Source organism: Leptonotus elevatus, chromosome 1, assembly GCF_054856555.1.
Source record: "Leptonotus elevatus isolate MCC_2025b chromosome 1, RoL_Lele_1.0, whole genome shotgun sequence".
Taxonomy (NCBI): Eukaryota; Metazoa; Chordata; class Actinopteri; order Syngnathiformes; family Syngnathidae; genus Leptonotus; species Leptonotus elevatus.
This window is the reverse complement of record NC_141239.1, coordinates 18,942,233-18,969,797: the sequence shown is the minus strand read 5'-3', so window position 1 is coordinate 18,969,797 and position 27,565 is coordinate 18,942,233. Positions and strand designations below refer to the sequence as shown.

The following is a 27,565-nucleotide window of genomic DNA, read 5'->3' as shown; positions in this document are numbered from 1 at the left end:
AAAAATGAACATTTGTCAATTATGTATGAATATTGTAATTTTGTCCCAACCCCATAATAAAGCTCAATATACTGTGATGCGTCCATGATATAAAGGTCAGCAAGACTTTATAAACAAGTCATCTTTTATTGAGAATTGTTCCCAATTACAATTCTAAACGGTCTATTTTGGACATGTGATATTTGTCACCATCAAAGCACTTTGATGAATGATAGAAAAGTGTCCTTATGTGAAGCCCAACTTGAGTGCTGCATGTATGTATGAGAGTATTTACATACTTTAAACAGCTGGCGGTATTAGTACATCTGCTGCAGTTTCTCAAGTTAGGATTCACCTCTTTACAGTGAAAGAAATGAGTTGTCAACCCCCTCGACCCTCCCCAAAAGGCTACTTCCATATCCAAGTGCAATAAAAAAAAAACACAAAAATGATTTCAGGTGGACTTTTTCTGCTTCTTCTTTTCGGCCTCTTCCTCTTTCTCCTTTTCAATCTCAGCCACCAGAGTCTCGATCTCTTTGGACTCCAGGATCTGATAACAGATAGATGCTCATTATGAGCTCACATGGAACTCTCGAACAGGATGTGTAAGTGAGGTGACGTGAAATGAAGATCACCTTCAGTGGTTGATTCCGTCTGATGACTGCCAGTTCAATATTTTTCCCTCCTGACTGGACCACCTGTTGAAGGATTAGAAAATGACAGTTCAGAGACTGGATGGATGGTTGTTCAAGCAAATTACAGCAATACAGTACAAAAAGGTATTTTTTTTATTTCTGCAATTTTCTGTACTTATAATTGCAAATTTCTAGTTCCTGATCATAAAATGGACACAAGAGGACAGCCACCATCGTTTTTTTTTTTAAGTGGTCAGGTCAAAGAGGTGAGCTGTGATTGGTTGTCACCTGAGCTATAAGCACCTGTGACGTAATTTTCAGTCGACAGCAAGAGGCAAACTGTGTTTTTAAATGTATTAATTGTACATGTAATATAAAATAAAATATGAACTTTTTATTTCTGAAAATGGCTGAACGAGTCAAATATCTCTTTAACAGCCCAAATTTCTCCTTCGTTGACTCCTATGTCCTTTTTGCATTTTAACTGCATTCTGGATTTCATGTGGCTCCATACTGCCTCTCACAGGGCAGTCTAGGTACTACAACAAACGTCTGCTTTGGGAGTTAAAGACTCACAATTGCTGTACTGTAGATATGGCAGTGTGTATGGAGGACCGAAACTGCCAACATTAAAAATAAATAAAAGTGGAAATAAAAACAGATATAAAAAATACAATTAAAAAATAAAATGTTTTAATATAAATGGAAATAAAATAACTATCTATATATATATATATATAAAACTATATATATATATATATATATAAAACTATATATATATAACTATATATATATATATTATTATTTTTTTCTTTCTATTTATATTTATTTTTTGTATTTTACTTTATGGAAATAAAATAACTATATATATATATATATATATATATATATATATATATATATATATATATAGTTTTTATTTCCATTTCTATTTATTTTTTGTATTTTATTTTTGAATTGCATGTTTTATATATATATATTTTTTTATTATTTTTTGTTTTGGTCCTCCATAGTGTGTGCTGTTGTGTTGATCATCTCAAGTACTTAACATGTCACTTTTTTTGTCATCGTATGGAATGTTTTACATTTTAAACAATTCTTTAAGCTGTTGAAAATCAGTCGGTGTGTACCCCATTTCAGAAGAAATAAAACTACACAACAATAAGCTAGAGGACTAGTCCAATCAGTTGTTTAGTTGATAAACACTCTTCTAAAAGAAAAACAACAAACCTCGAGCAAAGCTTTGATTGCCAACTTGATGGCCTCGTTGTCTCCAGTGATGGCTTCCTCTGTGTAGTTCTTCTCCAGAAACTCCCTCACCGTTTTGGCACTACGGCCAATTGCATTCGCCTAATAGGGTATGGAAGACGCCGCACTCGTCTAACATTGTTCTGCATTTGAACACGTGCCACATGAATAATACAAGACCAAAATCACTCACTTTCCAGGCGTGGTAGGTTCCTGACGGGTCAGTCTGATACAGCCGTGGAGTCCCGTCGTCGTCAAAGCCGACAATCAGAGCAGAGATGCCGAATGGCCTACGACCGTTGCTCTGAGTGTATCGCTAAAATACATTTCAAGCAAAAACGTTCAAACCACATGGATTTAACCAGTCGTTCTCCTAATTTAAAAATGTTTTTGCCTTTCCAAATTAGACGATGTTTTGAGGTTCTACATAACCCCTTAAACTCAAACCATCAACATAAGATGCACCTGTTTCAAGGTAGCAATGTAGCGTGTGATGTATTCCACAGTGACGGGATCCTCCACAGTCAAGCGGTGGCTCTGACACTCAACGCGCGCTCTGTTTATCACGATACGAGCGTCTGCCGTCAGTCCTGGAAAAGAGGTCAGATAAAAGTACATTAGGAACGGAACATTTTTTAACACTTGCGTGCATGTTTTATTCCAAAATGTTATTCACGGTTCACCTGCAAACGCCATGCAGACGTGCTCGTCAAGGGCGCAGATCTTGCGGACGGTTCTCTCCTCCTGCAACTTTGCTACCGATTTCTTCTCAACTCCAAGGACAACGATATCTTTGCCCCTGATTCCCACCTATGCAAAAAAATTAAATAAATGCTGGAGGTTGCTCCGATGGGTACTTTAGGCAAATTAAGTACAATGCTGTAATTCCATTTTAGAACGCAACTAACATAAACTATGTAATAAGTAAAGCACATGTCATACTTGCCGAGTGCACTTAAATAGGCCGTGGTTATTTTGCCGTGACTGGCAACGCTCCTGCTCGTCTTATTTCGCCGTGAACGGCTCTAATTGGTCAATCGCCGGATTGATACATTCTTGGCCTGGTGTGAATGGCTTTTTTTTCTCTATTGTGATTAAATTGGTTGGTCGAGAATAGGTTACTTCAGCGTGATGTCTGGCTGCTACGAATCGGTTATTTTGCATGAAACTCCCCAAAAGCCTGAGATACTCTCAAACTGTCAGTTCATTTAAATCAGGGCTGAAAACATTGCTTACTGCAAATTTCTCATGAGACTTTTATTCTCTCGTTTCAATCTCTATTTGCTCGCTATATTTTATCTAGCCTGATACTTGGTTTTAATTAATTTTAGATTATTTTATTATCATTTTGCAATGTCCGAATGACATTTTGTTTCTGTTTGCGCAACGCTTTTAATGTTTTATGGCAATCACTTTGATTTGTCTTGTTAATGAAATATGCTATACAAATAAACTACTTGCCTTGCAGTTCTCGCGCGACTCGCGGCAAAATAACGGTAGGTGGCGAGTTGCCGGTCACGACAAAATAACCACAGCGTTTATCATAACTTGTAAAGTGAAAGCTCTCTGAGCATGACACAGCGACAAGATGCTAACCAATGACACTTGTTACAATATTTCCCAAACAAAAACGCGTCTAGACCATACACCTCATCAATTTAAGTCACAATAACTACATTTGAGTATTAGTAACGCGGACCACGATGAACTGTTCGCTTCATCACCAGAGATGCAAGTTAGCTACGAGCTAACCAGCTAGCGTTGGCTTTAGCTTTAGTTTCATATGCCGACTGACCGCCGTGGAGCCTTTCTTTACAGCTTCTTGCGCGTACTCCACTTGAAAGAGATGGCCGTCTGGGGAGAAGACAGTGATAGCTCGATCGTATCTTGCCGCCATGGCTTCGCAAGACGCGTACAATCACAAGAATAAAAGCGACACTTGAGCCAAATGATTCAGCTAGTTTTTAGCCGCAAGTCACTCAATCGAACGCTGTCCCTTGTCGAGAACGGCGCGTGCGCGTGAACTCTGAACTCGGAAGAGGATTCCACTACGAAAATTGTAACTTGTTAAAACAGCTCATTTAGGAATCTAAAACACTGAAATTCATCACAAAAAATGTGATATTGAAGAAATATAGAATTTAATGGTTCATCAAAAGCGGCTAGTATCGGGAATTATAAATTATGTAAAGAAGGGATTAACTAAAATACATATTGATAAACTTCCTTTACGTGTCGATGATAACAAAATACAAATTGTTGACGTATCACATTTTACATGTTTTTTTTTTATCCCCTATCTATTTGGCTGTCCATTTCCTGTGGCCTCTGGATTGTTTCATTACATGCAATATAGGGGACAAATGAGTTTGATTGTGAAACACATATTCGCTTCTAACAATATAATAGTTGTATTAATTTTTTATGATTTGTATACAATAATTAAAGACTAGATGAATCACTGTATAGGCATTATGATATAAAACTTTCAAAATATGTTTTCAAATCAGTTACATCCCCCCTAAACCGGACGAGTGCATTACAACATTGCATCCTATTCTGAACTGTTCCATGATCGGAGTTGTGTTGTACAGATTTGCTAAGTGTGCGCGCGACTTGAAGCATTTTATGATCTCGATCATTTAATTCACCTCAAGTATCACCATGTCGGTGGCGTTCGCACCTCACAGACAGCGTGGGAAGGGTGATATCACACCCGCCGGAATACAGAAGGTAATTCATCTTTTTGAATGCGTCGCAGAATGGAGGCTGTGCTTTTTGAGCGGCTGCTAGCCGCTAGTGCTAATCGATGTAGTCCATCTGAGCCCGACTGGCTATGGATGGATTGGGTGCAACGATGCTAATCCCTGCGCGGTTATTATGAATTTGCCATGTGCGGACTATAAATCACTTCCATGTTCATTAAGATGTTTTTGTTCTCAACCGATCTTAGATCTCGGCATTGTGTTAGCTTGTTTTAGCAAGCTAGCGAGCCGCTTCTTTTGTTAGCTTCAAATGCACGTTTTGTTAAACGCCCCCTTTTATAACTCCAGTCAAGTCATTAATTTACCATTTTGTTAAAATGTATATCTCCATGTGGATATATATATATATGACATTTCTGCTCACTTTTGCAGCTACTTGATGAAAATAACCATTTGATTCAGAGTATCATGGACTTCCAGAGCAAGGGCAAAACAACAGAGTGTTCACAGTGAGTGTTGTCCTCCATTGTTATTGTCATTGAGCTCACCCTTTGAAGTGGACTGTAATTGATAACCCACTGCACTTTCACAGGTATCAACAAATACTGCATAGAAATTTAGTGTACCTGGCCACAATAGCAGACTCTAATCAGAACATGCAGTCTCTTCTCCCAGCAGTAAGTATCCATGCACGTTGATGATGACTCCACTCCCTTGTTTGTAGTTTTGTATACACATCTACGATACAATTGTGTTTGAATATCTGTTTCTTTTCATTCTGGCACTATTTTAAGGTGATACACTGATATATATATTCATTTTTCAAAATCGGTATTTCATGTAATGTGTGTAATTGTATGAACCACGGTGAGTAAAGTAAATGGTCCATACCAAAAGTCAGCTGGGATAGGCTCCAGCAGGCTCGCAAACGCAGTAGAAAATGAATAAACACATATTGTTGTTTTTTGATTCCAATGGATGGATGCTTCACATCAGCTGCTATCGGTGCAGTGCGGTAGTTGGTTAATGAGCCATTTGTGCAATTTCGGTGTAAATATGATATCGCCATAGGTCTATCCTTCTCAGAGTGACATTGTATCGAGGCGTCTTTGGTTCATGAAGATCCTGACGTGATTTTGAGGTTACTTAAAAATGACATGCACTAGTTTGTTTTCACGCGGCACAAGAAGGCACGCTCAGTTTTATCGTAGACTACGCCGTGTTCTGACTTTTACCCCAGAAAACTTGCCAAGCTGGGTGGACATGGGGCAAGAAATTTCCGGTGGCCTTTTTTATAAAATGCAACCGATGTTATGGTAGCTCAAAACCTTTGAATAAACGGTAGTTTCACAACGACACTCCCAAAACTAAACAGCTGTTAATGGTTGTAAAAATAAAAATGTCAATGCTGTTTTTGATTGCTATTTAGTTATCTTATGTGTTCTGCAGGCAACTTGGTGGCCAAGCAGTTAGTGCGTCTGCCATACTGTTCTGATCGTGAGGTTGGAATCTTGTTTCCGGTCCGCCTTTGTGTAATGTGTAGACAGCGCGTGTTCCCGGGTACTCCTAAATTGAAGACTCTAAATTGTCCATCGGAGTGATTGTGATTGCTGTTCAAAGTCAGCTGGGATAGACTCAAACTTATTTGCGACCGTAATGAGGACAAATGCTTTTAGATATGTGTTCTGCTGTAAAGCATAAGCTCATATGTGCAATGTATTGTTTGTTTTTCCTTATGATGTGTCAGAGCGCTGCCGCTCCGATTTGTGTCAAGTCACTTCTGTTTTACATGCATTTTTGCAGCCACCTACTCAAAACATGCCCATGGGCCCTGGCGGGATGAGCCAAAGTGGCGGTCCGCCTCAACCAAGTCACGGTCACAGCATGCCCTCCGAAGGTATGGTCGGCTGCGGCCCACCTGCCCCGCACATGCAGAACCAGATGAACGGACAGATGCCTGGTAAGCGGCCCTTCCCTCCATCTTGCTCAGTTTTTTTTTTTTTTTCTGTTCCCCTTCAGTCCTTCTCACTTGGGTTGCTTAGCAACAGCGCAGACCTGCGAGGGAGGTTGTGTTACTGGAGGATGATGTCACCTGTTTGTCTTGGACCTCAACTCTTTGTCTTTTCATTATATATATCCTCTCATTTCAAAGTGCAATATAATGCACTGTAATTTATTGTCATTTATCTTCTTTTACATAATGTATATTTTATGGGCTGAAAAACGATATTATGATATATAATGTGGATTTTTTTTTAAATGCCTATCAATTTTACTTTGTGCGCTTTGGCATTTGTCACAGAAAATTAAGCTGCCTTGCCCCCCCAAATAGGAGAAAAGTATACATTTGGTTTTTGAATTATTATTACATCATTCGTGCCTTTATATACTATAGAACATGCCCAGTAATCTTGTGTTATGGCCCTACAAGTTTCATTTTGTGCAATTATCTATTTTTGAGAGATCTTAATTTAACTCATTAACTGCCATTGACGGTTATAGACGTCAAATATTCATTTTAACTATTTCTATTAGTTTAACATTTTTTACACTTTTGTTAACAAGAGTATGAAAACTTAGAATTTTTTTATTGTACATTTTAAACATATATAACATTTGTGATTAATCGCAAGTTAACTTGTGACTCATACAATTAATTACAATAAAAAAAAATCGCCTGACTGCTAATTTTTTAATAATCTTTTCAATTTTTTTTGAATCGCGTCAGTTGATTAAAAATGTTAATTGTAATCGCATAACTTCAATAGTTAACTCACGCTCTGTTTAAAAAAAAAAAATCTGGGTTTTCATACTCTTGTTAACAAAAGTGGAAAAAATGTTCAACTGACAAAAATAATTCAAATGAATTTTTGACGTCAATGACAGTGAATGAGATAAATGTACTGAAATATATGTCCATATAAATACATATTCACTATCTTATGGCAAAGTAGCAACAACATAATGTTAGCGTCAGTACAAGTACACGGTGAACAAGTGGTTAGCACGTCTGCTTTACAGATTTCATGGGTTCGATTCTCGGCAAGGGACCTCGTTTGTGGAAGTAGCTTGTTCTCCCTGTGCTTGCATGTGTTTTCTTCTGTTTCCTTGGCTTTCTCTCACATTCCAAAATCATGCGTTTTCCATTCATTGAAGACTATATTGGTTTTAGTTTATCGTGTCGGTGCAGATACCAGCCTTATTTTAAAGAGACACTTGACTAATTTAGCCATTTTCAGCAGTAAGAAGGTAGTATTTCGTCAATAATTAATTTAATAACTTTATTTACATCAACATTATTGCTATTATTATTATTATTATTATTATGTGCAGTTAAAATACCTAAAAAAACAAAATACCAAAAAACTAGCGTTATTCCGATACCCAGCTTTGCAGTATCTGCCGATACCATACCGATACCTAATTATTTTTTTTCTCAACATGAAAAAGCTGTCTTTCCATTGGTTCAGAGCATTCAAGGGCCAATAGGATATCTTGGCTCGGCATGCAGTGAACATGTCACACATCAGTGAATGTCGTGCATGACCAAGACACAAGATGCTGCTTCCAAAGTCCTGTATTAGTATCGGAATTAATAGTATCGCCATGTTACTTGTTAGTACTCACCGATACCACAGTTTTAATGCAGCATTGGGGCCTCTGCCGATACCAGTATCGGTATCGGAACAACACTACTAAAAACCCATCATGACTCAGTTTGCTAACATCACATGACCAAACCCAGAAAACAGGTGAGCCGTGACTGGTCATTACCTGAGCTCTGAGCACCTGTGACGTCGTTTTCAGTCGACAGCAAGTGACAAAATGTGTTTTTAAAGGTATTAACTGTATGTGGCAAAATAATAAAGTTATCAAATTAGAAAAAAATATTAACTTTTTATTGCCAAAAATGGCTGAATGAATCAAGTATGCCTTTAAGGTATCAGTCTTTGCGATGGGCGATACAGAATTTGCTGCCTTCTTTAACGATCAGGATCGAGGAATGAGAAATTGGAAGAATAGAAAATTGCCACTAATTTTATGCAATTTTAGGGAAAATGTTTATTGGTATGTATAGGGCTTTCTTTAAAATGATCTGTTTTTCTTTGGAAATTTTATGTTAGTTTGATCAAAACTACCAAGTAGGGGTTTGACTTGCCTAGTACTTCGCGATTCGATCTGTATCACGATTCATAGGTCATGATTCGATTCGATACTGATTAATCCCGGTACGAATCTGTCAATTATTGCGATTAAAAAAAAAACCTCAAATTTAGAAAATACTAATCATTAAACTCGTTCGTGCATGTACACTGTAAAATTTGCATGAAAATGTACTTGAGGCTTATAACTGTGAGTCACTGTATTTAATCAACCGATTGCAATCTGTTTCATGTTTGAACAGCACTGAAATCAAATATTAAGGCTTAATTTTCCATTAATATAACATTCTTCCATGCTTAAAGCGTGAACCCTAACACTAATTAAGACATTTTGTTGAATATTTCCATCAAAAATGTATCTTTAAAAATCGATTCGGCTGCATATTGAATCGATACGAGAATTGTGCGCTGTAATATCGCGATATATTGCCGAATCGATTTTTTTTGCAACACGCCTTCTACCAAGTGGTAATTTATTCAATCAATTTGATTATTTATTCAATATATCTTGCCTTTTATGTTCTTAGGTTTATTTACGTTTTTACAATTTCTGTCCGTACATTTTGTTATTTAAATTAAAACTTTAATATTCTCTCATATTTGACGTCAACTGGATAATTTCCGGCCAATCCTGTAGCGTTTGGCAGCCCGATCACATCTCGTACTGATACCGGAAGTAATGAAATGAACAAGTGTTACCTCATAAGGAGATACACCGGAAACGAACAAGACGGAAGAAAACTCCCCCACAAGAGCGGGGCCGATACCAATATCGATATCCGTCTCAAGTACTGGTATACCTGGTATTTGTACTCTAGTAAATGGCACCGGCCCGTTATTTGTTAGTACTAGATAGCGATGCCAGCGTTTTAATGCAGTATGGGGGCCGATACTATCCTCGGCACAACACTAATATAAAGTTTTTCAGAGGCTGTCATATATCATCTGTATTATAAATGTTGTTTATTCCTAGGGCCCAATCATATGCCCATGCAGGGCCCCGGTCCAGGGCCCAACCAGCCACCGAACATGCCGGCCGGCTCCATGAACATGCCCCCGAGCAGCCACGGCTCGATGGGCGGCTACAACCACACTGTCCCTTCACCGCAAGGCATTCCCGCGCAGAGCCAGATGAACATGACGCAGGGTCAGCCCATGGGCAACTACGGGCCGCGACCCACTATGAACATGCAGCCCAATCAAGGTAAACGACTTTGATGTTGGCTTCCCGCCGCTGTGGCCTTGAAATTTCCGTCCCCATCTGCTTCAGGCCCCATGATGCACCAGCAGCCTCCCTCCCAGCAGTACAACATGCCTCCGGGCGGCGGCGGCCAGCACTACCAAGGCCAGCAGAACCCGATGGGCATGATGGGCCAGGTTAACCAGGGCAATCACGTCATGGGGCAGAGGGCGATGCCCCCGTATAGACCGCCTCAGCAAGGTATCCCAATTCCTGTGTGTGTGCAAAAGCTGTATGTGTGGTTCTTCCTCCTCCCTTTCCCTAACCCACTTGACTACATTTCTTACTCTTTATTTTTATTTTATTTTATCTTTTTACCACCTCCACACCGGTCGCTCACAAACCCCTTCACGATCCAGGATGCAATAAATCGACAGACTTGTGGTCCGGAAGCCAAATGCCACACCCTCCCTCCTCATCCTCACACATCCGGTCCAACAACACCTTGAATCTACTTGTGTGTATGTTGTGTATGTGTATGTAGGACCCCCTCAGCAGTACCCAGGGCAGGAAGACTACTATGGGGACCAGTACAGTCACGCAGGACAGGGAGCCTCAGAAGGTAGGAGAAATCCTTCCAGTCGGCCCAGCACTTGTGTTAACACACAAATGATGCAAAGAGACTGCGATTCAAAACTGCCCCCCCCCCCCCCCCCATCCACACACACACACACTCATATCAGTTTGTTTATTCTTCTCTGGGAAGATGTAAAAAGTGACCCTGGCCTAATCAATGACATCATCGCTTCCAAATTGTGTAGGCCATCCCCCAAGGATCTGCAATCCATGAATTACTCCGATGTTTTGCGCCATGCTTGCTTGTGCTTGCGAAGCACAACCGCATCCACATGGATACCTAACAGCTTTAACCCCTTTAATTTCTTTATTCAATTAACATTTGCTTTGTATGCTTCCTCCTTCTACTAACAACTCTTTTTCTATGACTTGTCATACATAACGTATAACTTCTACCCTTTGGAAAGAAAGACTGAAGCATTAACGTGAACTTGGAGTTGGTGTCACTGGACACTTTGTTAGGTACACCTGTGCGATCTAGTGTATTGGTGTCAGATGGGTATTTATTTAGCAGTGCATTGTGGTCACCTTATTTTGTTGCGCAAAAAAAATGAAAAAGCATTATGATAAATTAAATATGTATATGTAAAAGGGGGCTGTCACCAAGAATCTTTTTAGAATTAATTATTCGGGTGGCAGTGGATGTGAGGACTTAAAAAAAAGTATTTCTTTTTTGTCCATATTTACCATTTTCCTTTTTTTTTGAAGAAGAAGAAAATATTCCCCCTGCCAACAATCTGTTGCGAACGGAATTTTTATTCCCAGTACTCTTATGCAGAGGAGCTAATACTCCTAGTGCACTCTTTGACAATGCGAGGGCCACTGCCACCTACTGTAGTGGATGTGCAATTGCACTTTATTCTGCGAGTGCCACTGCCACCTACTGTAGTGGATGTGCAATTGCACTTTATTCTAGTACGTTTAAAAAAAAAAAGGGGCCTACCTCCCTACAGTATTTCAGAAGGACTGCTTTACACTCGCACTCAATCACTTTGCTCCCTGTAAAGTAGTGATGTGATGCACTGGGATGAGGCTTTAGCTAATTAAAAATAAATAAATAAAGGATCATCCTACCTTACACATACTGATGCAGTGACCACGGCTCCTAGTCCCGCATGTATGTTCCAGTGTGACATTAAACTTTATTTTTAAAATGTTTTTAGATGAAAGCAACCCCAAACCCTGTGCATTCGCGTCATCGTGTTGCCAAAGGCGTCCGCCAGTAACAAATGTCGTTGCAGAAACACGGAAGGGGCCAAGCGTTGGTTCCGGGTATCTTAAATATGGTTTTAAAATGACTAATTATAGTTTCTAGGCATACTTTTTTTGTGTGTCAAACACTGTTTGTGGTTCACTTAACTTTTTTCCCCCACAACAACAATTACATTTCTGGCTACGAAGCGACACCAAGCTGTCTGCTGCCAAGCCATACTAGTACAGTATTCTGTGCATATATATGTATATATAAATGTGTATAAAAATGTGTATGTGTATGCATATATATATATATATATATATATATATATATATATATTGCGTCAATACTTAACTGTATTTATATTTTCGTATGTGTCTGTGGTTGATGAGATGAAATGTGGAGCGTTTGTGTTGCCGAAATGTATGTGTGCAGTCAATAGAGCCCAATTGCTCACCCCTATACTTTCTTTGTATTGTTATAATATATACTGAACAAAAATATAAATACTTTTGTTTTTGCTCCTATTTTTTTATGAGATGAACTCAAAGATCTAAAACTTTTTCCACATACGCAATATCATCATTTCTCTCAAATATTGTTCACAAACCAGTCTAAATCTGTGATAGTGAGCACTTCTCCTTTGCCCAGATAATCCCATCCCACCTCACAGGTGTGCCACATCAAGATGCGGATTAGACACCATGATTAGTGCACAGGTGTGCCTTAGACTGCCCACACTAAAAGGCCACTCTAAAAGATGCCGTTTTGTTTTATTGGGGGGATCCAGAAAACTGTTTTTCTGACGGGGTTCCTGAGTCCCCAAACCCCCTCCTGAATTCCCTTTCTTCCATTGCAGCGAGGGAGGGTCAACCAGGTCAACCGCCTGGTGTGGTCGGTGAGTTGCTGACCATATTTTCTTGCGATTGTCCTTTTCAATCACATTCGGACAATCTTATTAGGTTGCAAAGGTGTACCTAATGTTATGGCTGGTGGACAGTCTCGTTAGTTACCTAATCAAAAATTAGTACAGTAAATATGTACTACCCACGACAGTATGTGAGATCCAGTGGCTGCAATTACTTGAGAAGGTTCTAAAGTAAATGCATCCCTGTCATTTTGTTGACTTGTTACCGATCACAAACCGTACGTAAAACTGCTCTGGATGCTCTACTCGCTTACCGATGCATTGTTTTGATTGGTGTGTTGACCCGGTTGTGTCCTTGCTCACATCTCTTGACGTTGCTCTCAAAAGGTAATGCCCAGTATGGTCAACAGCAAGAAGCCTATCAGCAAGGCCCCCCACAGCAACAAGGTTACCCTCCTCAGCAGCAGTACCCGGGTCAGCAGGCCTACCCGCCGCAGCAACAGGGCTATGGTGAGTTTCAATAGCATATTTCAGTGTTTCCCACAGATTTCAAATCTACTTGGGTGGGTTGAACCCGTGGGAAGGGTGTCTTCCCCCTCCTTTTTGGAAAAAAAAAATGTGACTTCATATTTTTTGCACTTATTCTATATTAAAATAATAATGAAAATAAAATATCGTCATATCGGATTATAAGTGAAAAAAACTGGATCGGGACGGATCGGATGTGAATACACAATCCTAAATGCACAATCCTAAGTGCTTTGCGGTGGTTAAAGAGAATATATTATGGGATCATTCTGGCCCCAATTAATAATGCTTACCTTACAGAGAAGAAAGCAAAACAATGAAAAATATCAGACACTTTAACCCAGATGTCCACAATCCATTCACATACCGTGGCGTATCTTGTCCAGCCGGCGCTGCCTCCCACTTTGTTTTGGTGGAGTGTGTTCGCCTTCTCCCATTAGGTGCGTTTCTATTACCCTCAGTTTTGCGCAAAAGGCAAGTTGCGCAAAAGCCAGCTGGTAATGGAAACACAAGATTTTTGAAAAAAAACTCTCAAATATCGCCAAAAAGTTTTTACGCTCTGATGAGGTGGTTTTTGAGACGTGTCGAAATAGAAGTATATCACAAAAGTGTAATGGAAACTTTTTGCGCCCTGTAGTCATGTGACCCCCGCCCGGTCACGGAGGAAAGGAAGCAGAAAGTACGGGGCCTCCGGAGGGAATAACAATTTTAAGCACAAAGCAATTCAGTTATGGAGCCAATATGCCGCCGTTCAACGCACGTCTCATATCGTTGCATGAGAAATGGCCGCGCACACAACACCACCAAATGCCCTTGCACATCTATAGATTGAAGCAAAAATCATTGTCAAACAAATCATTTTGAATAAAAAATCATTCTTATTCGAAAAATCGATTCTGAATCAAATCGTAGACCCAAAAATCGGAATCGAATCAAATCGTGAGAAATTCAAAGATTCCCACCCCTAATGTTTACCCTCCTTGTTCACACTCTAAATAAATGCTACGTGCGTGAAGCCATCACTGTCCATTTTAACCATACCCCCTAGAAACACATAAGGCTGTTGTTTGTCAATAGCTGATCTTTATCCAGCCTAGCTGCCAAATCATAAACAGAGAAACCAGACGTGGGGTGCAGTTATAAAGTGAATTACAGTCAATTCTGGACTACAATCCGCTACATTTTTCACTTGCATTCGACCCTGCGGCTAATACAAAGGTGCGTCTTATCCATCGGCAGGCAGAGCAAAACAAACCAAGTGAGACAGAACGACAGTGAGACAATTTGCGCCCTTATTATCGAAAAGAAAGTAGCGGGAACCCGGTGCGGTAACATTAAAACACCTGCGGCTTACAATCGGGTGCGGCTTATATGTGTAACAAACTGGAGTATTCCCCAAAATTTGCTAGCGCGGCTTATGGTCAGGTGCGCCTTATAGTGCAGCAATTACTGTAGCCAAATTGTGACTCTACAATTCGTAAAATTCATACTTGATTGGTGGGCAGACGCTTCAAGAACCCAATTATCTTTACATGAGGAAAAACAATCCATTTTATGTCCCCATTAAAGGTTCTATTTTGCATTGTACCCTGCGGTCATCACTTATTTAGTTTATCCCCCCCAAAAAACTTTTAAAATGTTTTTTTGTAGAAGATCAACTAAAAGCGAGACTTTAAAACGAGTTCACTTGCAATAAAGTGTAACCACAATTATGTTCTTCATGCAAGGCAAGTATGGAAGGGAGCCCTTCTTTCTCTCCCTCATCCCATTTTCCTCCACAACTTTCCATCCCTCAACCTGAGTGTGGGCCAAAGCTCAAGTTAGTAATGAGCTTGCAGCGAGGCAAAGCTTGTGAGGTGAGACCCATCTGCCACACATGCTTACGCCACACTCTCTTTCAAGCCCTCACTAGTTTATGCTGAACAGTGTTAGGAGCACCGAATGATGCTGCGTGGGCCTCGTTTTGACTTGAGCCCCAGTAAGGCTTTGCTTTAGTCCCACACATGTTGGATTAAGTTCACCATACGGGGTTGCTAGATTAGCCCCTTCCTCATTTTTTTTATAATGAAGCCCGCTTCTCTAATGAAGACCAACATCATCTCTTTGATGTCTCCCTCCATAAGGGAACTAATGTGTGGCGCCAACCTGAATCGCTCGAGGCGTAACGTAGCCTAAACAAATGAGTCCGGTATCGCGCCGTCCTTTGGTTGTCATCCATCAACTTTTCATTAATGGTTCGGAAGGGATTCCCTAGAGTTCCACCAACTCTGCTCATTATAATCAGAGTTTCTTTCTCTTTCTTTTTGTTCTAGGTCTGCTTTGCTAAATCTAGCACAGGGTGTCTTGAATCTGAATCTTAATACTATCAAGGTGTCAGAATGCTCTGCCTTAGCCGCAACTCCTTCAAAACATCTACATTAACGATTGCCCTGGGCCGCTACCGCACTGCGTTAGGCCGGAGTGTTATGTTCACTGACGCTGGCCCAGTACAACTTAAAAAGCAAAACAAAAAACAAGAATGTGTCTATCATTGCATTTATTTATGAGTTTCATCCGCTTAAATTGATCACTCATTATTGACCTTTTATAAGGAATGGCTTGAACCAGATTTAAAGCTCAGAAAGTGTCAAGTATTCTGATATACTGCAAAAAAACAAAACATGCAAAAGGAAGTAATATATTCTTCAAGGCTTAAATATTACAGTATAAAGATGCTAAATATTTCATAATCATTTAAACTTATATTATATCGGGAATATATACTAGTGAGAGTCGCTGTCCTGCCTGTTTTAGAAGTCTCCCTCCTCCAACTGACCTGATTCAAATGATCAACTCATTAGCAAACTCTGTAGAAGTCTGATAACGATCCTGATCCTGAGGGAAACAACAAAAATAGGCAGGATATGGCTCCTGGGGACTGGAGTCCCCTACTCCTGATATAAACGGTTTAATTTTGGCCTAAAATAATTTAAGTTGCAAAAAAAAAAATCAAAAATATATTAATTACTGACATTTCTGTCAACAATGTCAGCGTAACAAAGCAAGCAATTTTTTTGCTATTATTTTATACATTTGCCCCAAAATATCTTTACAATAGCCTTTTTATTTGACCATTTATAACTCAAGCATCTTCTTTTTTAGCAGATTAACACTTTAGCTGGTCACATTCGGTACCTCTGCAAGCCTCTGGCCAATATTTATTAGACGAATCGGACGAATCCAATCTTCCAGGTTCGAATTTCCCGCCCTCTGTCTATAGATGTGACATCATGCGAGCAGTGTATGGGAAGAAGGAAATGTGCAGTTTCATTTTTCAGCCACACGGGGCAGTAGTGATTCGAAGTGCAATTTACTGCTTTGTGCAGCATTAAGTTGGTGTAAAATACAAGAGACAACCGTAGCGTAAACTCTTATTTGTTTAAAATGCGGGGAAAACAATTCTAACAATAGCAAAACGTAAAACATTTAGTAGAATCGCCCAACTTGAAATATTGTAAAATTGTGTTGCAGTAGTTCAAAATTTCAAGACATTTCTATTAAGGTTGTCAGGCTATTAAATATTTTAATCGTAATTAATCACATACCTTCAATAGTTAACTCACAATTAATCGCACATTTTTATCTGTTCTAAATGTACAATAAAATATACAATAACAATTTGTTTTCTAAGTTTTCATACTCTTGTTAACATAAAAGTGGAAATAAAATGTTAAACTAATAGAAATATGGCGGTATCTTTGAACTCTTTTACTGCCAAAAACGTTTAATGACTTATACTAAAATCCAAATGAATGCCGTCAAAAACGTTAATTGACGTTTATTATGTTTGTTTTTTTCTCAATGGGCAGTGGAAGTGATTGCGCAATGCTGCCTGCTCAATGAACTTGTGAAATCACAAAACACCCATTAACTATGGCCAGCAGATGGCAGCATTGTATCTCCTTTCAATGGGCTCCCAACAGTATGGAATTACACTGAAACATGACCAATCTGATTCAATAGAACGTTTTCAAGGATGACGTGAATAATCAAAGCCTTTGTCACATTAAATCTAATTCACAGAGCGTCACTAAACAAAAATAGATAATATTAGTGTCAAAGTCACTGTTGTGCAGAAAATATATATTTTCACAAAAAGCTGGTTTTCTCCTTATGTTTTAAATTTTTGATCAATATCACTCAAATTACCTATTTTCAAAAGGTGATTACTAAAGACCAGAATAAGGTAGAAGTATATAATATGCATTATTATAAAATTTATTGCTGCTAAATTTTGACGTGGACGTTTCTGCTGTGTTGCGACTAGAATTCCCCCAGTACATTCTTTCGAAGTAGGGGGCGGTCATTAATCGCGCATTAAAAAAATTAGTACGTTAAAGGAACTTGTAATTGACTCAAAATTAACGCACTAATTTTGACGCCCCTCATTTTTATATTTTGGGTTTACAGCAGGGGTGGTCAAGTCCGGCCCGATCCACCCGAATCAAATAATCAGGGTTGTTGTCAGGCTTCTGCAAAGCTTGCTGATGAGCTGATCATTTGATTCAGGTGTGTTGGAGGAGGGTAACAGGCTGGATAGGGGCTCTCGAGGGCCGGACTTTGCCACACAGCCCAGGTCCATGAAATGAAATCTGTGTTTTAGGTCCTTCCCAGAATGCCCCGGGACAGTACCCCAACTACCCCCAGGGGCAGGGCCAGCAGTACGGTGGCTACCGCCCGCCTCAGCCCGGACCCCCGCAGGCCCAGCAGCAGCGCCCTTACGGCTACGACCAGGTGAGTATGGGCCCAGCACTGTGAAGGGCTAGATTATAAACGTACACGCGGCCGTAGTTTGTCCCTCATTTTTGACTTGATGGTGTGTATTTTGTGCATGCTCTCATCGTATTTGGGCTTACTTATGTATGTCGCTATTGCCGTTCCTGTGTTAACCTCGGTTGTGTATTCTGGCTAATGTAGCATGCCCCCTTCAGGGAAAATATGAAGGCTTCTTCCTTAGGTTTGCTGCTAACTGCCGTGGTTCTTCTTGCCCTGTAATAAATATCCTGTGGTCTCATGTTGGGGACCAGAGCTACACTTTGATATCTTTATCTTTGAATATTCAGGGGCACATGAGGAAATAAAGGCCCGGGGATTTGAACCCCCTGACTAGCTCTATAAGAAGCAAAGGTAAATGGTTGCTGTGAAGACCTCAACGTCCAATCTAGATGTTTTGAACACCTAGCCTCAATTTTGCATTTTATGTTTTCCTTCTGTCTCCTTTCTTTCCTTTTTCTTCTCCTCTTTCTTTTATAAGGTGAAAAGATTGCCATTTTTGTTCCCTTTTTAACACTGTTGGTTAGCCAGGGGTCGAATTTGTAAGCAATTGAGGTCCAGAAACACAGCGTGCTTTGGGAGCCAAGAGCCAAAACATATGCATTCTAGTTATGTGTCTTTACTTATTAATCTGTGCAACAAAAAAAAAAAGATTTATGTTTTGATTAAAGTCATACTCTTAAATTAAAAACACCCTTCGACCCCTGCTTAGAGATACATTAGCTACTACTTCCTTGCCCTGAACCTTTCTCACCGAAAAGTAGCATCCTCGAGTACAGTGTTTCTCAAACTTGTTCGCATAATAGTACAAAAAAAATAAATCCAGATGATTTACACCCATCATATACAAAATCAACTGCCCTGTTTGGATTAGTGCAACTTGAAAGGCTAAACAGGTGAAAAAACGTTTTCCGCAATTTAATGTAGTGATCATTTATGAACGGCGATTAGGGCTACATTGCAAAGAAACAAAATCTGATACTGCAAGAATGAAATTGTAAATAATATTTTTTGATTTTTTTCAAATGACATATTACAAGATACATTTGTATTTTGAGGGGAAGTGGGAGAATATGACAATAGCCATGAAACAAAGGACAGCTACGCGGAGTTGTTTTTGTTATACTTTATTATACAGTAAGTTTCAGAAATAATGAAATACTCACATCAGTATCATATTTTCGAACCATTGCGTACCCTGACAAGTATTGAGAGCTTGCGAATTCAAGGCTCAGATGGATGCGTGACCTGTGCAGGAATATGAAATTTTAGCCCCCACCCCCCTCCCTCTAATGATCATTACTTTTTCTAAAAAAATAAAAAAAAATAAATAAATATATATATATATATATATATATATATATATATATATATATATATATTAAAAAAATAGCCTTTTCTTGTAAATAAACAATTGCCTTTTTTAAATGGGGATTTTTTTTTGTATGTGAGGTATCTTTGTTGCTGGCCAGTGGCCGTACACAACGCTTCAAAGTGTGAATGCTGAACATGATATGGGTAATCTCTGCTAAAGCAATTACTATCCTTATTTGGAAACCCGACCGAAAAGTATTGGCACAAACATTTGAGTAGTATGCTACGTGTAGTTCTCGAAAAAAAATTCTCGGAATATTGCCCCTGCCCTGTAAAAATTTATATATTTATACGTGGCCCCAATACGTCGTCGTACTTTATAGTTATAAAAAAAAAAAGTCTTAAAAATTCCAACAATTGTTGTAACAGCATGACTTTCTTTTAAACAAAAATATCTTTCTAAAAAAATTAAATAAAAACAGATCACGTTGTTGTTGTTTTTTAAACAATTTTTTTTTTAATCCTTTAAATACTACTGCTATTTAAAAAAAGTTTATTTTTAATAAAATAATTTCTCAAACAAGCCAATCTTTTTTTTTGGTTCAAATTTTCACTATTCTCATAAGATAAAGAGCTTTTAAGAAGAAACATAAAAATAAAGAAAAATTCCAGTGTGGCCCTAATACTCCTTCCTAATTAAAAACAATGTTTTCCACGTCTTACTACTTACAATCTCTTTTCTTTTTGCGCTTTCACAACAGTTAAATCTACTTAACACATTTACTCCCGGACCCCCTTGTGGCTTCTTGAGGACCACCAGTGGCCCGTGGGGCACACTTTGAGAAACATTGCTTGAACCATTAATAAAGACAGTCCCGCTGAAAAACGTCCAGTGTCTCCAGTAGTGTTTAGAGCTCACCACTTGTGAGGATCTGCTCCCATCTGCTGGTGGATACAGGCAAACGCAGCCATATGTCATGGTGTGCAAGCTATTAAAGCCGCCGCAGATGTTTGTTGATAGCTCAGATGTATTTAGTATTTTAAACAAGTAACATGAACCCTGTCACCTTTCTTCTCCATCCTCCCTCACAGGGCCAGTATGGAAATTACCAGCAATGAGAAACGCCCACACAGATGATATGAGTCACAGCAGCACAAACAAACAAATGAAAAAAATAGTAAAAGTCCATTCTCCTCCCCGTTTTGGGCTCATAACAATTGTCATTTCAACCACCACCCCCCCCCTTCTCTTTTTTTTTCTTCTTTTTTTGTGGTTCAGTATGTCTCAAAGCGGCAGTGCCTTAAAGATGGAGCTGCCTTATCCTTGAGCATTGCGTCGACTGCACGCCAAAATTTGGGGGGGTTTCAAAAGTTGTTCTACTGTGGTTTATGCTTCAGCTCCCGGTTAATAAGAAGAAGCAAAAAAAAAATGCCAGCGGAAGGTGTGCGAAGGTTAGAGGGGCGAGGCGTAGCGTTTAGATAGCAGTCAAACATGTGCTACAGCTAACCCGTACAGGTACACGTCTCGATGTATGTGATGATGTAAAAATATATTTTATTCTTCTTTTTTTTTAGAGACAGATGCATTTGTATAAGACATTGGAAGCTAGTACTAATATGTAAGTGTCAACCATTTTTTATTTTATTTTATTTTTTGTTGTTGTCCAGCGCATTGTTGTTGTTTGTTGTGATGAACTGAACCATTCAAACGATTTGCAATTGCTTTCCTCTAATTGTAATTAGGAGACGAAGAGCAAACCTGCCACTAGATCATGTTTTTATAGGAGGGGGGGGGGGGGCACGCATTTGCTGTACTGTTCTAAATAAGCTGTGCCAACTTTAGGAGTGAAAACAAAACAAAAATGTTATTTTTTTTTCTTTTTCTTTTTTTTTTGCCAAGATGTGGCCAAAGGAGTGTTGGGTTATGTAGCCGACACAATTGTGAACACAAGGCCAAAGTAAGCATATCAGTTGTGTACAAAAGAGTTAAAGGCCACACTGAAAAGAAGAAATTAGGAAATGATGATAAAGTGTAAGTACAACAACTCATTTTAATGTTATGAACGGATTTTAGAAAATAAATTATGATAACATGGTAATATGACGTTTTTAGGATCTGAGACAAATAAAATCTTGACGTTACGATAACGTGAGAATCACAAAGCGGGTTCCGACCAACGGTTATGAGTAAAATTCTATTTGTATCAGAGTGGTAAACGTATGTTTTCTCATTAATATTACATCATATTCTTTACATTCTTGTGATGTATCCGTCTTCACCTTACTCAAGTAACAAGTGAATTCTATTATTATTCTCAATTTGTTTTCTTGTAATATTAAGACGAAAATTCCATGTTTTTTCTTAAAATATTACTTTTTTTTTTCCTCCTAATGTTATGGCTTCATTCTGGTAAAAGTAGTCTTGAGTATTCTTTCTTGCTTCACTTCATTCTCTTTCACAATTGTCATTCCTTTTGCTTGTTTTCAGTGTGACCTTGTCCTCTTTTGCCTATTGACTGCAAATGGATGACATCGAAATAAAACAATATTTCTGACAATGTATTATGGTTAACCATGCTGGAATGTTTTCCTTCGTTGGATTACGTGAGTAGGCTGTCGTCTTTTAAGTAGTGTCGTACGTGAATATTAACGGCTGTCACATATTGTATCATAAGAAGTGAAGCATAACGTTCATGTCACATTTGGGGGGCTGCTTTTGCAGTTTCCTGTCACTGGCTTGTTTGGTGATGCGTCCCATGTACATGTACAGCATTGAGAGGGTTACAATGGCTTCTCCTATTGTTTATATTTTGCTGTTTTTAAATATTTTGCATTCCCATCCACACAGCGCTCACATTTGTATCATGGTAATGTAATACTGTACATTCTGATAATAAATTGGAGGAATCTTTAATATACTTTTGCATTCTCGTTATTACGTTTGACCTCGACAGCGGCACCCGTTGTTTCTCTCGTCCGAACAAGATGGTCGCTCTGAGTGGCGTCGCTGTTTTGTCTTTTGGCCGCTGCAGTCTACATTTCTTTCCATGTTATATATATTTTCTCATGTTACTACTTGTTTGTGGTAACATTAAAATTTTCTGATAATATGACTTTAGTCTACATTTTTGGGCCCCAACCAATTTTGACTTCTCAGGTAATATTACTTTTTGCTTGTGAAGTTGAATGGGGACCTTTGTCTATTCTCATCAAATCTTGACTTTTCACCATATATTTTCCCCCATGTAATAAAATATTATATTACAGCTTTAAAACTAGAAAAAAAATGTTCCTCATATTACTTTATTTTCCTAAAATTAGATTTTTTTCCCATTCCATATTTTTTCCTCATAATTACACATTTGTACCCCCCCCCTTTCTACAGTAATGTTAAAAGTTAATTACAGTAAAATTGAGTATTATTCCATCTTAAGATATGCCAGTTTTTATCCTCAATTTTTTTCTTGTATTGTTCAAACTTTATTTGCTAAAGTTACATGTCCCTCACCCATGATGGGCCCAAATTTAACAAATAATAATAATCATCATAACGTACCACTTTATTCTCCTGACATCATTCTTGTAAAATTTAGACTTTTTATCATTATGACTTGAGTCACCTAAAATTATTCTTATTATTCTTTCTTGATTTTTCCTGACTTTATTTCACAACAGTTAAAAAGAAAAAAAAAATCACCTTCTCAAAATTAAAAACAACCCCCTCACATTTTTATGACTTAAGTCTCCTAAATAAAATGTAAAAAAAAAAAAAAATCAAATTATGTGATCTAATTGTATTGTCTTCATCACCTCGCCGCTAATGACCTGGCCCTGCTCGGCTGCATGTCTGTTGTGTCCAGATTTAGCCTCAGAATTACCTTCCTGCTCCCTCCAGAGAGAGAGACTACCAGTCACATTGGGGGGTGGGAGTGTTACAGATGGTACACCAGATGTGTGTCAGGTACCCGTGATCGGAGAGTGGTATATTATTTTATTTTTTAAAGTTTTTGGTCAACTTTAAAAAATATTTTGATGCCGCGGTTGGTGCTCAGATTTTCGCAGCACCTCCCAGTCACCGCCGCCACCATCATCCTGCTGCTCCACAGCTGGCTGCCCCACCCTGCCCAGCTGCCACTGGGGCTCCCCCTCGGCCCCGTGGCTTGGCAGAGCTGGCAATGGTGGTGAATGCCCCCCACTTCCACTCCCAGTTCAGCCTGGCAGCTGCTGCCCTCAGCTGTGCCCTCGCAGACGGTGCCGGGGTTACACAAAGTCACTTCCTTCTGCGACTGTCTGAGGCCGTTTGGGGAGGATGAGAAGGTGCCAAGGCGACTCGTTATTAGTAAAATATCCTGTTATTAATACTCCTAAAATGTAACATACAATTTTGGAAATGAGCTATAATGAGAGCCAATATTCCAAATGTCGCCTTTAGAGATAAGATTTTTTTTTTTAAGCTATCCATTAAGTCCTAATGCAAACAGCAAATATCCTTGAATAATTGACCTCTACAGCCCCCCACCCCCACCACAAAAAAAAATTGTACTTGCATATAGATGCCACAAGATGACGACAACAGCTAAAATGGGGGAGGTTTATAAAGCACCAACTCCATGCGTCTAGAATGTACACAATCATGTACTGTGTACATAAATGACTATTAAGTACTGCAGTTAAACTATTGAACTCAAATGAGGCTCATTAGTTACCATTTATTCATGCTCATCATCACTAGTACAAAATCTACACTAGCAGTTTACAAAAGCAGGATTAAGTCACTTAACTCATTATTTGATATTTCACACAAATCTGAGGAAATACTAGTAAGTTCTATCAGCAAATTAGACTAATCTGTTAGTAGCGGAATCGGGAGAGAAGCAAAAACCAAACTTTCAGTTTCACTTTTGACTGCGTGCGTAGGCCGCCAACAAAACAGGGCATCTCAAATGCATACAAATAAACACCATTTGTGAATTAAACCTATAACAACACTAATATTCAACCAGATGGTGGCCGCTTTACATACTTTAGTTGCTTTGACCTGGGAGGGGGGAAAACAGCAAATAACGGAGGTTAAGAAAAAAAAAAAGGTTTCCCAAATTGTTTACCCATTACATCACACACCTATGGACACACCAGTGGCCGCCATGTTTGATTCAACGAATATATGGATATGTTGCAGTGTGTCCTGTGTCTAAAAGAGAAATTAGATTGATAGCCATAGTCAAATCGGCTTTATGGTTTCATTACTGTGCGGTTTTTGGCTGCAACAATACTGGTGGGAAGGACAACGTGCAATTTAAACATTTACATTAGTGTCCAGACTCCACATTGATGTAATGTTTAACATGGACAATCATCGATCTACTAGTTTTTCATTTTCAAGCCTTTTTTATCCTCCAGATCGCGGCCTCCAACATGGCAGACAAAAAAATGCCTCACTGTTCTTTCCCCCCATTTTTGTCAACTTTTACCTTGAAGTCGCTTTCTATCAAGCTAGCCAACATTCAATAAACACATAGGGCCTACTTCAAATCACCTAGCTCACCAGTACCAACAAACAAGCTAGCTAGCTAGCGAGCTACAAAGATGGGCAAACACATATCATTAAATGTTTCCCTTTTGTTTTTGGTGTGTGGTCTGTGCTCTTGAGCTTGTTAGCTATCTTACAAATGATTCGTGAATCTCTAAGCTGTCATTGAGCTAGCTATTGTTGGAAAACTGTTCTTTGTTTTCCCATGTTCATAATGTTGATTATCAAAATCAGACAATGAGATCGGTGAAATCAGGATTTATTTTCATAAGCTTATGGACAGACAAGGGAGCAGCCAAACGCCGCCATGTTCTACCCCATTCAATTTATAGATGTGCAAAGAATCGTAATGATCTACTCCAGTCTGACTCGCTAATGCTAATTAGCGTGCTACTCGCGGCACTTTTATCACTCAAAAGAACGGCTCCACGCTGCAAAAAAACAACTTTTATTGGAATAACTTGATCGTGACTTTTTCCTTCTACTCTCTAATGTGGCTACAACATAACAGTGTATCAGACCTCGTGGAACCACACTGCCTCTAAGTGGCCAAATCGAGTACAATATGAACAGCGCTCTCTATAAAGGCACACACAAGCAAAGGCAAGACAGTATAAAATAATTGAAATAAAATCGATTTTGGGACATTTAAAATCGATTCTGAATTGTACTAAATGAGAATCGCAATTTTTATGAGAATCGATTTGTTGGCACACCCCTATTAATTGTCCTTTCTTGGTCAAATAACCTATAAGGGTTGTTCAATAGTGGCCTTCATGATGAAATGTTGTATTGGTTCCTAGCTATTGGAAAATGAAACGTCCGTCCCCGACAACATGGATGTCACCTGAAAATATTCCATGTTGTGCAATAATGATTTGTCAGTATTGAGTATGTAACACCTTCTCAGCTATATGTTGTCTTAGGCACGCTGCTTTGTCGGTTGGAGGGCATCTAGCGTCACATAGCCCCGTTTCACCCCGGAGCGGTGCAAAGCTCCTGCCCAATAAAACAGGCAGCATCCCTAGGGCCCCTCCCTCAAGCCTCCAGTCAGCGCTTGTTTTTGCACCATTTATTTAGTGTGACACATCTCCAATTAAACTGTGGAGGCTGCTGCATTCCCCCCCATAACTACCTCTTATACCTCCCCAAAGGCTTTCTGTCACACAGAGTACGTGGCTATGAGGGGAGGGTAATGGAGGGAGGGCACGAAGGGGGAGAAAAAGTGGGAGAAAGAGTGAAAGAGAGATCGCACTTTGCCTGCCAGCTACTGTATGGTCACCCCCCTCCTTGGCCTCAAAAAGTGCGCAGAATTATAATTTAGGGATAGGCAAGTACCAACATCAGATACAAGTATTGAGTATGTATTTATGTAGGCTGTTGATACCAGCCACTGATACTGAAGGCAAAGGGGAAAAAAAGACATTGAGTAAGTCGTCCTGGGCCGTAGTTTGAACATCGACGTCAGAAAGAAAGGTCTTTGCTCAAAAATTGTTGTCGTGTTAAAATGAAATTGTATGTATCAAAATAGTAGAGGTGTCGGTTTTCGATACTAGTCAGTATTTGTATTTGTCTGAAAAAAGTGAAGTGGTATTGAACATCTGGAATTATAATCTTTAACGATAATCAGCGCAACATTGCTATTAGAAAATGTTAATGAGAGGTGGATGGATGGACAGATTTTTTATATTTTATTTTGTAGATCAAAGTTTTTTTAATGGGCTGTACTTATTTTATTGTTGTATATGAATGTAGAATCCTAAGTAGAATTTGAATTTGATTCATATATGTGTTATTTTAATTGTTTTCCCCTTATTTCATTATTTTCATTTTTATCTTTTTAAATGTAATTTAACTTATTCACTGCCATTGACGGCTATAGACGTCAAAAAATCATTTGAACTATTTCTCTATTAGTTTAACATTTTTTCCACTTTTGTTAACAAGAGTATGAAAACTAGAAAAAAATATTTTATATTCAGAACAGATATAAAATCGTGAGTTAACTTGTGAAGTCATGCGATTAATTACGATGACAAATTTTCATCGCCTGACGCCCTTCATTTTTTATATATATATATTTTTTTAAATATTGTATTCTTTTTTTTTATTTTTAGAAAATATTATTAAAAATTAGGGGTGTTGGGTGATTACATTTTGTAATTGTAATTAATCGCATGATTTTACTAGTTAACTCACGATTAAAAAAAGAAACGATTATTAAAAATTAGGGGCGTCAGGTGATTATTATTTTTTTATTGTAATTAATCACATAACTTCACTAGTTAACTCACGATTAATAAGTTTTATATCTGTTCTAAATGTGCAATCAATTTTTTTCTAGGTTTTCATACCTTAAACAAAAGTGGAAAAAAATAGAATATAATAGAAATCGTTAAAATAAATTTTTGACATCTATAGGCGTCAATGGCAATTAATTAATGGTGGGCACACATTTCATAGCAAACATGGTGATTATTATTATTTTTTAACTTATTTTGTCAAGTGTTTAATGCTTTTCTTGACTATAAATGGGCCTAAAACAGACTCCTGGGGGTATCTGCCTTAAAAAGTTTGGAAAAACACTCAATAGCCTGAAATTTTTAATTGAAGCCCAAATTTGAAATGCTGTTTTGGGGTGTTCAATTTCAAACTTTCCACTGTATTCTGTTGCTGAACATTAAAATAACCATTGTCTCTTTTTACTGCATTTGTGTATGTGTAAAATCATCAGAAAGGGCCTTAAGAAATGGTACACATAACCTCAAAACC

General features: G+C 38.6%; 2 protein-coding genes across 4 annotated transcripts; one reads left to right on the top strand and one right to left on the bottom strand.

The window, feature by feature from the left end:
- Positions 1–106: 106 nt before the first annotated feature.
- On the bottom strand, positions 107–3,876 carry psma8 (proteasome 20S subunit alpha 8). Its single transcript, XM_086088843.1, has 7 exons — positions 3,658–3,876; positions 2,546–2,672; positions 2,328–2,452; positions 2,056–2,178; positions 1,845–1,964; positions 615–677; positions 107–529 (listed from the first exon to the last, which is right to left on the bottom strand). The coding sequence occupies exons 1-7, from the start codon at positions 3,757–3,759 to the stop codon at positions 434–436; spliced, it is 756 nt and encodes a 251-aa protein (XP_085944969.1). The 5' UTR covers positions 3,760–3,876; the 3' UTR covers positions 107–433.
- A 533-nt stretch (positions 3,877–4,409) lies between these two features.
- Positions 4,410–22,181, top strand: ss18 (SS18 subunit of BAF chromatin remodeling complex). Of its 3 annotated transcripts, XM_086080862.1 has the most exons (11): positions 4,410–4,595; positions 5,000–5,076; positions 5,160–5,244; positions 6,371–6,527; positions 9,704–9,934; positions 10,001–10,171; positions 10,455–10,532; positions 12,997–13,119; positions 17,780–17,910; positions 18,240–18,303; positions 20,356–22,181. In XM_086080862.1, exons 1-10 carry the CDS (start codon positions 4,527–4,529, stop codon positions 18,255–18,257), a joined length of 1,140 nt encoding a protein of 379 aa, XP_085936988.1. In that variant the 5' UTR covers positions 4,410–4,526; the 3' UTR covers positions 18,258–18,303; positions 20,356–22,181. The 3 variants fall into 3 exon arrangements, with proteins under 3 accessions (XP_085936988.1, XP_085936997.1, XP_085936978.1); XM_086080852.1 differs by lacking the exon at positions 18,240–18,303 and having other exon boundaries at positions 4,411–4,595; XM_086080871.1 differs by lacking the exons at positions 10,455–10,532; positions 18,240–18,303.
- The last annotated feature ends 5,384 nt before the right edge of the window (positions 22,182–27,565 follow it).

What these genes read in the sequence shown, in the direction of transcription:
- psma8 (XM_086088843.1), bottom strand. Translation starts at nt 3,759, where the DNA reads ATGGCGGCAAGATACGATCGAGCTATCACTGTCTTCTCCCCAGACGGC. An exon ending in CGTCTGCATGGCGTTTGCAG is followed by an intron (nt 2,453 to 2,545) that starts GTGAACCGTGAA and finishes CCTCTTTTCCAG; the next exon opens with GACTGACGGCAGACGCTCGT. An exon ending in ACATTGCTACCTTGAAACAG is followed by an intron (nt 2,179 to 2,327) that starts GTGCATCTTATG and finishes AATGTATTTTAG; the next exon opens with CGATACACTCAGAGCAACGG.
- ss18 (XM_086080852.1), top strand. Translation starts at nt 4,527, where the DNA reads ATGTCGGTGGCGTTCGCACCTCACAGACAGCGTGGGAAGGGTGATATC. An exon ending in CACCCGCCGGAATACAGAAG is followed by an intron (nt 4,596 to 4,999) that starts GTAATTCATCTT and finishes TCACTTTTGCAG; the next exon opens with CTACTTGATGAAAATAACCA. An exon ending in GAACATGCAGCCCAATCAAG is followed by an intron (nt 9,935 to 10,000) that starts GTAAACGACTTT and finishes CATCTGCTTCAG; the next exon opens with GCCCCATGATGCACCAGCAG.